The 11,597-nt window shown below is 35.4% G+C and overlaps 2 protein-coding genes across 2 annotated transcripts; both read right to left on the bottom strand.

Annotated features, from left to right (window-relative positions):
* Positions 1-7,583: 7,583 nt before the first annotated feature.
* On the bottom strand, positions 7,584-8,282 carry EV154DRAFT_282311 (uncharacterized protein). Its single transcript, XM_051594760.1, has one exon. The coding sequence runs from the start codon at positions 8,125-8,127 to the stop codon at positions 7,621-7,623; it is 507 nt and encodes a 168-aa protein (XP_051462582.1). The 5' UTR covers positions 8,128-8,282; the 3' UTR covers positions 7,584-7,620.
* An 86-nt stretch (positions 8,283-8,368) lies between these two features.
* Positions 8,369-10,719, bottom strand: EV154DRAFT_476891 (uncharacterized protein; the record flags this gene model as incomplete). Its single annotated transcript, XM_051598068.1, has 5 exons — positions 8,369-8,501; positions 8,885-9,044; positions 9,489-9,794; positions 9,995-10,077; positions 10,130-10,719. 5 exons carry the CDS (start codon positions 10,717-10,719, stop codon positions 8,369-8,371), a joined length of 1,272 nt encoding a protein of 423 aa, XP_051462581.1.
* Positions 10,720-11,597: the final 878 nt, after the last annotated feature.

Genomic DNA, 11,597 nt, shown 5'->3' with positions numbered 1-11,597 from the left:
ACATATGAGGGAGCTGGTACTGTGTCGTACCAATAGGAATGTATTCGCAATATGGTACTTATAATACATAGGTTATATGTATTATAATTGAGTGACAAGATAAGAGTAATTGTATTCGTGGAATTAGGCGTCAAATACGACATATGGCATAAAAAGCTACTTGAAGTCTCCCCAAATAATGTTAATATATGTTTTAACAACATTTCACAAGTTTTATTTTTTTGATATCTTTATTTTTGGAGCTTCTGAAGGCTCTTCAATGATTGATAACCATAGACGTCTCATAATTTGTCCAATGATGATTGATTTTGAGTTTAAAATAGACGGATAACAAGAATGTCACTTTTTTACGAACAACGTATAATAAGAATGTTTGAAGAACCCTAAATAATATTAATGTATGTTATATTAGTATGCATCTACTTTGGGTTTTTTGATCCGATAATTTTTCGAGCTTCTGAAGATCATTCAAGACTGACATTCAGGCCTGGTTTTGTTTACCCAGGGAAAAAATTAAGACTACGCCTCTCTTATAAATACCGAGAAAGTAACAATGCATTTGCAATCAAATTGAAAAGGAAAGTAGTAATCCAATTCCCCAAATATCGTTCCTAAACATATAAATATTATTGACCTTCTTTCCAATTTCAAATATATTTATTTTTGGGCCTTCTGAACTGTCGTGATCGAGGCTATATACTTAATATATGACTCTATCTACACTTCTTAAATCTTCCATTTGATAATCCTAAATATAATTCTTATTGGTACTTTATATTAAATACTGATCATTTACTTTATGTACAGGCTTGATCTCATATCATCCTTCATACAAGTATAAGGCATACATTTAAATAATAACATGAATATGAAAACATATGAAGGTTACATCAGCCACGTTGAGGTGCCACAGCTATCTTTAATAAGAACTACATTTTCCCCTGAATGTTGTGCTACAAGACATACACAGTTTAAGAATGAATGTTATTGTTATTGTTATTGACATCTCATTATGGTCTTTCTATATGGGATCATTACATCCGAGTATTATCTGGATAAATCTACCCATAACCGTCATCAGCCCATCTGTGATCAATGTCTGAAATAATGTGTATATAAAGACCCCCATTTATTTGTTTAATAAAGCTTTAGTTTATTTTTGCAGTTTGATAATTTCACTTTGTTAAATTTTACATTTTATTCTTAATTCGCGATTATCACTCTCGAATTTCTCATGAACGTCTTTGAATATCTTTTCGAAATTAATCCGATTGTTATGACTAAAGCCGGAAATTTAAAAGAATTTGGCAGAAAATACTAGAAACTTAGTAACTGTAGGCGCTATATTATTCGTTGTTGTAGTTTAAACTAACTGGGATCGGTATTTAAATTATTAACACACATAGACCATATTCTTTCAATATTTCCCCCCTACAGCCAAGTCCCAGCCAAAAAATTTAAAAACCGACCAACTTTGATAGTCTTCAGACGACTCAAAATTAAAGATATCAACTTCGACCTCCCCATTTTTTGTTCATAAACATCTACTTATCAATAAATGGGGAGGTCGAAGTTGATATCTTTAATTTTGAGTCGTCTGAAGCTCTTGAAAAAATGTCTAAAATTTTGGAACATTTAAGTCCGATCGCACGTTACAGCAAGGGTAACGATGTCTTGGAAGCTGAAGATATTATCAGTAAGTTATCCAAAGAATATCGATCCCACAGACGTGCTGTTTAGAGCATCCCCAGCAGTGGCGCTTAAAAAACGGTTAGATAAAAGTGCGGTTAAATAAAAGTTTTAAATCAACCCCAGCAGTTGACAAAAAAAAAGTAAAAACTGACTTTAAAAGCTTAATTGTATGTGCCTGAAAAAAAAAAAAAGTTTACTTTTTACTCATCTTAAAGACTTTATAACATGGAGAATTACGCAGCCCTCGCAATGGCAATTATCAAAAAGCGTAGAATAGAAACCGCTGTTCAGTTAATCAAAATTGAAATGTGTTTAGACGAAATGAAGAGAAAGTCAAAGACGGGTGGCTCTGTCAAGGGACGTAGAGTCATTAATAGAGATAGTGAGGCAGGCTATCAGCTTCTTATGAACGATTACTTTGCCGAGAGACCAGTTTACGGTGAAAAGGAGTTTCGCCGTCGATTCCGAATGCGTAAAGGCCTTTTTATGAGAATCGTGGAAGCTGTCACCGAGCATGATCCATACTTCCAAAGAAAGCCCAATGCTGCTGGAAAATTGGGTCTTTATCCTTTGCAGAAAGCTACTGCTGCTCTCCGACAATTGTGTTACGGCTTTAGTACTGATGCAGTAGATGAGTACTTGAGATTGGGCGAAAGTACTGCAATGGAGAGCCTCAAGAAATTCTGTGCTGCAGTCGTTGATGTTTTCGGTGAGGAATATCTGAGAAAGCCCAACGAGGAAGATACGGAAAGACTGTTGGAGCAGAACAAGAAACGTGGATTCCCCGGTATGCTGGGATCAATTGACTGCATGCACTGGGCATGGAAAAACTGCCCAACAGCATATCATGGGCAGTATACAGGCAAAGACAAGAAGCCAACAATCATTCTTGAGGCTGTGGCATCCTACGATTTGTGGATCTGGCATGCCAATTTTGGTTTGCCTGGCTCGCTCAATGATATCAATGTTCTTAACAGATCGGATATCTTTGATAGGTATACGGAAGGAAGCGGTCCCGATGTCAAGTTTAACATTGGTGACGAAGAGTTCAATTTGGGGTATTATCTTGGTGACGGGATATACCCCAATTATGCGAACATTGTGAAGACGTATTCCGTCCCTAGACCTGGTGCCGAAGCTGTAAGTTTTGTTTCTACTAGCAATACTTAGTATTTGGGTTATTAATCGACTCTTCCTCTTAAATAGAACTTTGCCAAGGCACAAGAAGCATGTCGAAAGGATGTGGAGAGAGCTTTTGGTGTGTTGCAGGCTCGATTTGCCATTATTAGTAATCCTGCAAGACTATGAAAAAATGGTGATCTTGATACGATCATGAAAGCATGTATCGTCATACATAACATGATTGTTGAGGATGAGCGCGACGAAAGCGATATGGGATCGTACAGATACCATAAAACGCATTCTGCCAATCCTGCTGAGGCTGCTGACATTTCTCGTGATGGTTCACATTACAGCTTCAGTAGCTTTTTGGAACGTCATGGTCATATCATAGACTCATCTGAGCACTTCAGATTGAAAGCTGCCCTGGTCTCCCATCTTTGGCACATAAAAGGATTTGGAAGCCCCTCAAACTAGAATGAAAAATCACATTATAAAATTAAATAAAATCGATTAAAAAAGAAAAACAAAAGATTTATTGTTCTCTGGCAAGTCTTGCCTTTCTTGATCGTTCTCGAGATCGTTCTAAGGCTTCCTCACGATTAAGCTTGTAATAAAGCAATGCCGTCTCGTCACCCTCAAAATCCTTCAAGTTAATCCTGAACAAGGCGTCATCTCTTTCTCGTTCACGTTGCTCACGATCTTCTTCCACCTGACGAAGTTGGATCTCACGGGCTTGATCCATCTTTTCAAGGACCTTCTTAAAGTCCTCGTCTCCTTGGGATTGCATCTTGTCCAATCCATCCAAAAGCCCTTTGTACTTCGTGTCCAAATCGGCATCCTTCTTGCTCTTTTTACGTCCAATAGGACGCACTGCAACCGATTCGTCACTCATGGCATCCTCATCGTCATCAACCGCTGCCGGCATACCAGCATCAGTATCAGCATGGCTACGTGGAGCTGAAGAGGTAGCCACTTTACTCTTCACGACCTTTTGCTTCTTCGCCTTAATTTTGCGATCTCTGCCCTTCAACTCGCTTTTCCACTTGGGGGCACCATTAAGCTCCTGAAAGCACGGGAAGTATTTGAATCGAACCTGATACTTTCGCTCAAAAAGCTTGAAGCTATCACCCACCTATTTATAAAAATGTTTGCTCTAGATTCTAATATTTTTAAAACAAATCTAATCATAATTCTTACCTCGTCAGCGGCAACTTTACCACTTGCCTTACGTCGTTCAATTGCAGCGACGACACCACAAAACTTGCTGACCAAAGCAGAAACAACTCTCCAGTGGTCTTTCAGACTTTTTTCGGTTCTTTCTGGCCAGGCTTGGTCGCCGGCAGCCTTGAAGTCGGAAAGAACACACTTCCAAAAAGCAGATGATTTTACCGAATTTCCTTCGATAGGTCTTTCCGAGACGGCCACCCAAGACTTACACATCTGGACGTCTTGAGCAGTCGTCCAAGCATGACGCTGCTTAGGCGCAATGGAAAGAGCTTCGCTTTGCTCCTCGACATCACTCTCATCGCTGTCATTGTCACAGGAGTAGTCCATGACGTTGGTGTTGTCATCGTCATTGACCAACTGTTCATCGTCAACATTGAGGTTGTCAAGAACCATGTCCAAGTTAGCTTGGTCGTTGTCAGAGTCGTACATATTGTTCATTTCTTTGAGTTAATTTTTTTAAAAAAGGGGTAATTTTTTTATTGTCAAAGACGAATTTTTTTTGACTTTAAAAAATCTGTTATTTTAGCGAAATTTTAAAGTTTTTTTTAAATTTCGGTTAGATAAAACAACTTTAAGCCCACTGCTGGGGGTGAAAAAACTACTATTTTGCGCTTATATAACCGAAAAACGGATTTTAAGCGCCACTGCTGGGGATGCTCTTAGTTGCTCCTTGATGACTTTCAATCTAAAAAAAAAAAAAAAAAAAATACAAAAACAATTTAGACTCCACCCAAATAAAATATATTTCCCTGAAAAATTTTCTTAAAAAAAAAAAAATTTCTCCCCACATTAAAAAAATCTGGCTATAAATAAATTTCCTTTTATATTACTTGTACTAGTCGGAGATGAATGCTCAAAAATGTCACAGATTACGTTTTGGCACATTACAATGAAGATGCACTCTAGGGTAAAAATAGACTAAAGAACTCTGCTGCTATGAAGTAATCAATCCCTTTTATATTGCCAACATCTCCTGGATTTATGATGAGTCAACCTTTCTGGTTTTGGAATAAATCTGTATTTTAGTCTTCCATCTTGTGTTATCTAAACTCTACTCGTTAGAATTGATTAAAGGTAACGTTGTCCCAGATGTGTGAAACGGGAACACGAGTATTCTGACAAATACTTGGTGCAGTGGCACACTTCTTTGTAAGATCGTGTAACGGATACTGTTAAAAGATACATGCTTGTTTGTCAAGTGTAATTGGCAGTAGAACATAATTGTTATAATTGATCATTTATGCTTTAATTTTCTAATGCATAAAATACATCCCAAATATAGAATATCTTATCGAAATTTGTATATTTGGTTTTAGAAGATAGGTATCCATTAATTCATACACTATTTCTTTATACTCTTTATAGGCAGTATAATTATATCAACATATAAGTAAATGAACCATTTATACTAATAGCTGTTCTATTCTCTCTATGGGTAGCTAAGCCATTGAGAGAACTATTAATAATAAGTTTCTCTTTCTTATAATTCTTGATTTGATCTGAGAAGATTCTCTTCTCGATCGGTGATATCGTAACTCAGCGGTATAGCTTTCTGTATCCAACTGTCATTCGTATATCGTATTTAGGCCAATCATGTAATCTTTAATATAGAAACATGTACTCGAAGTAGGAGAAGTTGTGTAGCAGTATACATGTGTATGCTGGTATGCAACATTGAAGGTTCTTTTTTATTTCGTAATTTAATTATTTGAACGATTTGCTTATTTATTCTTAAGTGAATCGTACCCGAATACGACACACTAGATTTTGCATTTTACGTGCCCTTCCTGATAAGAAAAGTTCCACTGTTCTGCGTGCGCTTGTTGAGGTATTTTCCATAATAGGATTCCCGCTCGTGTTACAAACAGACAACGGAGCGGAGTTTAAAAACTGTCTTGCGAAAGATCTCGCTGACGCCATGGATTTTGATCATAGATTCATCACACCGCTGCATGCAAGTGCAAATGGTATCAGTGAATGTTAATTTCAATCAGTTAAAAGACTACTTGCTAAAGCAACGCGAGGTGTCGGTAACGATTGGGATTTACATTTGAATGCTGTTCAGTTAGCTTTAAATAATCGTATTTCGAAGAGATTAAACTCTACAGCCTTTTCTCTCATGTTTACGAGAAAAATGATCGAGCCATACGGATTCCGTAAAACTCTTTCTGTATCACCTGAACAAAGTAAGCCTATGTCTGAAGAGGAATTGATCAAAAGAATCGATTACACGACAGATATCGTGTTTCCTGCTATTACAGCTAAAGCCATGGCCCAAATTGAAATTGAAAAAGCTAAATTTGACAATAAGCATCAATTAGTAGAATATCCTTCTGACAGTCATGTCATGATTAGAATACCCACTAAAGCTGGTCAATTAGCGCCTTCCTATACTAGTCCTTACACAGTTTTACTAGAGAACCGTGGCAACTCGTATATATTACGTGATCATACCGGAGCATTAGTGCCCCGTAATGACACATCGAGAGAACTCAAACTTATTTCACACGAAAAGTTATCGAGTTAGATGATGAGGGTAATGAAATTAAAAGTTACAAAATTGAAGCTATTCTTAATCATCGAGGTACTCCCACCAAGCGTGAGTATTTAGTTCGTTGGAAAAATTACAGTAGTGAGTGGGATGAATGGATTGATCAAGATCTGTTTAATGCTAGGGACACTTTAAGAACATACTGGAAAAAAATCGGTATTCCTTATAAGCCCAAAAACTCTAACGTGATCACAAATTCTCCCACGGCAATGGATGTATTGAAAAAGAATCCACCAGGATCTATTTCTACGGTATTGGATACTCTATCTAACGATGACGTCGATAAAAGTGCTGATACTGCACCATCTACTCTTTCTTCAAGTAAAAATGGTAAACGTTCTTATCGTAAACGTGCTCACAAAGATGATGCTTCGTTAAAACATAAACGTGTGCGCCCAAGTTCCAGTGCTGTCCGTCGTTTCAAAGGCGGAGTTACTAGTCCTAAATAAGCAACAACCCCAATTTTTTTGTCTTGCTGATCACTGATCGGCATGGATTTTTTTTATATTTTTTTATATTTTTTTTCTTTTTTTGATCTGTTGAAGTTTATTCAGTAGTCTGTCTATATCTTTGAAGGGTAATTCTATTCTGGTAGGGGGCAATGTCGTATTTCCTCCAATAAATATCGTATAGAATGACTTTCAATGTGGTTAAATTATGATATTCGAGTGGTACTATCATATTACCAGTATAATCTTGTTACAGATTATATATTGGGAATTATATTATTATTGGTTGTTTTTGATTCTCATTAATCTGTTACTGAAGTATCAGCTAATGAGAATTTTTCACTTAATAATTTGGGCCAATCAATATAAGAAAGTATTGATTGGATTAAGACCATGTAATTCTAATTGCCATGTTTCAGAAGATAGAAACAAGCCACTTCTTATTCCTTACCAGATTCAATCTCGCAGATGTTTAATACAAAAAGCGTCCTCCCTTTTGCGATGACTTTCTCTCCATAACTTTAATAAAGAATTAATAGAGACTCATTTCTTATTACTTCTTTTTTTATTCTGTTTTATCTATTTCAATATCTCAAACATCACATCTTTGATTTCCTCATTTAAATTGCGAATAGTTTCTTTCAAATTGACATGGTCATCAAGGGAATCGTTGTTTGTGGGAGCTTTCTCCTTTTCCGGACTCGTATTTGAACTCAATTTTGAGCTACTTTCAAGTATGTTTTTGATTCCTAAAAATTGGAGGGAATGCTTGTTTGAGAATATAAAAAAAAAAGTTGGGTGTAATTTCTGCTCTTTTAAAATTCGTTCTAAATAACTTATATCAAAGAAGTTCGCGAATATTAACCGTTTGTCGTTTTCCGTGGAAATATTCAAGTAGTTTGTAAAATATGTATTTTCTGTCGTATGTATGTTGTATGATTTCGCAAAGAGTAGATACAGAGATTTACTGTCCAACCTAATAGAGACTTTTATTTGTGTAGTCGGATGCAAGCTATAAATTCCCCTTCTGTTTCTTGTATTATGCTCTTTGGCGAATGCCACAACCGAATTTCGGAGCTCTCTCATTCCAAAAAAAACTTCCAAGGCATTCCTCTTCCTTCTTGCACCGCATTTTTAATTTACCATTGACCAGTTTTGCACAAAAAGTAAGAGCTGTTCGAGGTATATGAAATAGTCGATTAACACAAGTATAAATACGAGACAGAAAAAAGATGAACTTTATTAAAAATAGGATAAAACCTGATATTTAAACCAGGCTCGGAACTTCAAATAAAGAAGTCCCAAGTATATGTATATTATACTTCAACTACAACAGTATACTCTCTTGCGAATTGCAATACAACTTTTCAAATATGTTGTCAGCGTCCACTTCTTTTTCAGTGTTCCATGACAGTATTAGCATTATACAAACTGCGGATAGCGCTCTCACCCCCTTTGTGCTAAATCACACATATAGATTATACATATAATAAATTCATATCTCATCATCACTGATAAATGATAGCTAAATCATGATCAGGCATAAAAAAGGAATTCGCTAAAGCCGGTCACTATTTTAAAGTGTCACGGTATCGTAACACCAATGTCCAAACTTGAGACATGTTATTGTTATTATTTCTCTATTGACTATGCGTAGCACTAATTGTCCAATATAGATATTGTTATTGATAGCATACTCATATTGTTAAGAGTAGTATCCTCAGCCTCGTCCATTCCATTTATTATAAATACTCTTTATTTTTCCTCTTCTTAAATCTTTAGTTAACTTTAACATCAATAAAATCTGACAAGAATTCTAATTGATCCTATTGTTTTTTTCTACCTTTTTTTCTGCAAAACTATCCTCTTTAAGCCTACTTTTGCTACACCCTTGGCTGTTAAATCCTTCTGTGCGTAATCCAAAGTAACCCTTTTGACATCGTCAAAGTCTGAAGATGAAGTAATTACTAGATCTTCTTCGTCTTCGAATTCACTTTCATTTTCTAAAGAGAATGTAGTAAAAGTAGACTTTAAGAGAGAATAGTTTTACAGAAAAAAATAGATAAAAAAACAAAGAGAATACAATTATAAGTCTTGTCGATTTATTTGTATAAAAATTGATTAAGAGCTAACTAGACGGGCAGGTTTGCCCTGATATTTATAGAAGATTGAAGATATTGTGGCTTGTATTTTTGACAGCTCAGATCCATCGTAGTTTTATATGATGGACCATTCATTTGGTTTATTGAAGATCGTAAGATAGCTGTCCTTGATTTATTATTGTTCCTTAAATTCTCTGATCTCTCATTGGTCGGAGCCTAGAGTTGTGTTGTAATGAAGAAATTTCCATAAAGCCGGGTTACTTATTCCCGATCTTTTATCCGTGAAACATCTTTCCTTTTGTAGACAGTAGCATTTATTATGTGGTTTTAGCACAGAGAACATACGGACATCTAACGATGGAGGATTAATATCGGTGATTGCTTTTTCTACGTTGGTAGCTGTATCCGCAGATTGAAACAATTTTTCTACTAATTTTTCTATGGCAAAGAGTTTTCCACTTTTTTTATGTTGATTGTGTATCAATAAACAATCGAAGAGCTCATTCATTAAAAATAATCGATTGGTGTTCTTTTTTACGGAGGAGCTTCTATTAGGTGAGGGGGTTTTGAAAGACACCGTGGAAGACTTTGAAAAGAATCTTTGCCTGCAAAGATTAGCTCTTGTAGAAAGAGTTATAACCACTTTTAAGTCTTGCATGTATTTTTAAAAAGTAGATAAATTTGTAAAGTTTATGTAGTATTGACGGCAGACGTATGCAAACGTAGGATTTGAAATAAAATTATGCTTGTATTGATCTTCTAAATTGTTTTTGATAAATGTAATAACTCTTTGTGGGATCATAAAAATAAAATGTTATTTTTTATGTGGATGATATCTAAAAATTACTTACACATGCTGGCTTTTGGAGCTTGATTTACCCCCAACACAATTTGATAGTATGCGCCAAAAACCCAGATAAGTAAAATCATCACTCTTATGTAGGAATTTTTTCTCTTTACGATTCAAGATAGCAATCTGTTTTTACCCTACATGTGCTGTTAATTCGGTAAGACCGATACAACTGTAATCAAAGTATGATTCAGGATTCGTAGGAAAAATAGCACTAGATATTACTGTTTCAGTAAATAAGCCCGTTGCTTGAGATAATCCATGTGCACATAAGCTGCATTCTTTTTGTAGTTCTTCAATATGGCGTAAAAAACTATTATAGTCGAAGTCTTTATGAATAACGCTCTTCAGGCTTCTACTCACTGTGCGATAATCTTTTTCTGCTGAGTCTTCAGTGTCAATGAGTATTTCTGTATCGGTTTGATCAGATTTCAAAGAGGAAAAAGAGGTACTACTGCTACTTTCGGCCTCTAATTCCACAGATTGCTTATGTTCCGTGATATTAGCAATGAAATTGTTTATGAATCCCTCGATTGTGAATTTATTTTGCTGCTTGAGTCGATTTGTTTTCTGCTGAACCCATACACCTGATGGGGGAACAGCAGACTCTTTAAAATCAGAAAAGTGGTTGCTTTTTATTTTCTGTTCCAGTTTAGCTTGTATGATATTTGCAGCGCCTGTCGGTAAACTTTTCCTGGAAAGACTTTCAGAAAATTTTTCAATCATATTCGGCTTGTTCTTTTGCTTTGCTGTAAATGAAGACCATTTTTTTCGTACAGACACTTGACTTCTTCCTCCAATAGGCGTAATATTTCATCATCAAGATCATTTCCAATTTTTGTATAAGCTTGCCTTGGTTTTTTCTCGCCAATTTGTCTTTTTTCTACTGCAGGTGAAATGATAGTGCTGACGACATTAATTGGTTTTTTAGTGTGGGCACCGGGTTTTAAACACACCTGTGGTATTTGACAAAATATTACATAGAAAAGTAATGAGATAAAAGTATATTTTTATTAGAGGTAAAAATAGACTAAAAGAACTCTGCTGCTATGAAATAATTGATCCTTTTTATATTGCACAACTCTCCTGAGTTTTAATGATGAGTCAACCTTTCTGGTTTTGGAATAGATCTATACTTTGTTTCCCGCCTTAGGTTAAGTGGATACTACTCGCTAGAATTGTTTCCAGTTAACGTTGTCCCATATCAGTGGATCGGGAGCATGAGTATTCTAATAAATCTTTAGTATTACGAGACACTTATTTATCAGATCATGCAACGGTTACTGTAAAAGATGCATACTTGTTTGTCAAGTGTAATTGGCAATAGAACATAATAGCTGATCATTTATTCATTATCTTTGTAATGAATAAATTACGATCCCAAATATAAAATGTCTTACCGATATTTGTATATTTGGTTGTAGAAGCTAGGTAACCATTAATTCATACACTATTTCTTTATACTCTTCATCAGCAGTATAATTATATCAATATATAAGTAAATGAACCATTTATATTAATAGCTGTTCTATTCTCTCTCTGGGTAGCTAATCCATTGAGAGAACTATTAATATTAAGTTTCTCTTTCTTATAATTCTTGATTG

This window comes from Mucor mucedo (genome assembly GCF_025094135.1).
Source record: "Mucor mucedo strain NRRL 3635 chromosome Unknown EV154scaffold_7, whole genome shotgun sequence".
In the NCBI taxonomy this organism is placed as follows: domain Eukaryota; kingdom Fungi; phylum Mucoromycota; class Mucoromycetes; order Mucorales; family Mucoraceae; genus Mucor; species Mucor mucedo.
The sequence above is the reverse complement of the archived record's forward strand: the minus strand, read 5'-3'. Positions and strand labels throughout refer to the sequence as shown.

Excerpts from the sequence above, each read along its gene's own strand:
- EV154DRAFT_282311 (XM_051594760.1), bottom strand. The coding sequence starts at position 8,127 with ATGAGAGAGCTCCGAAATTCGGTTGTGGCATTCGCCAAAGAGCATAAT.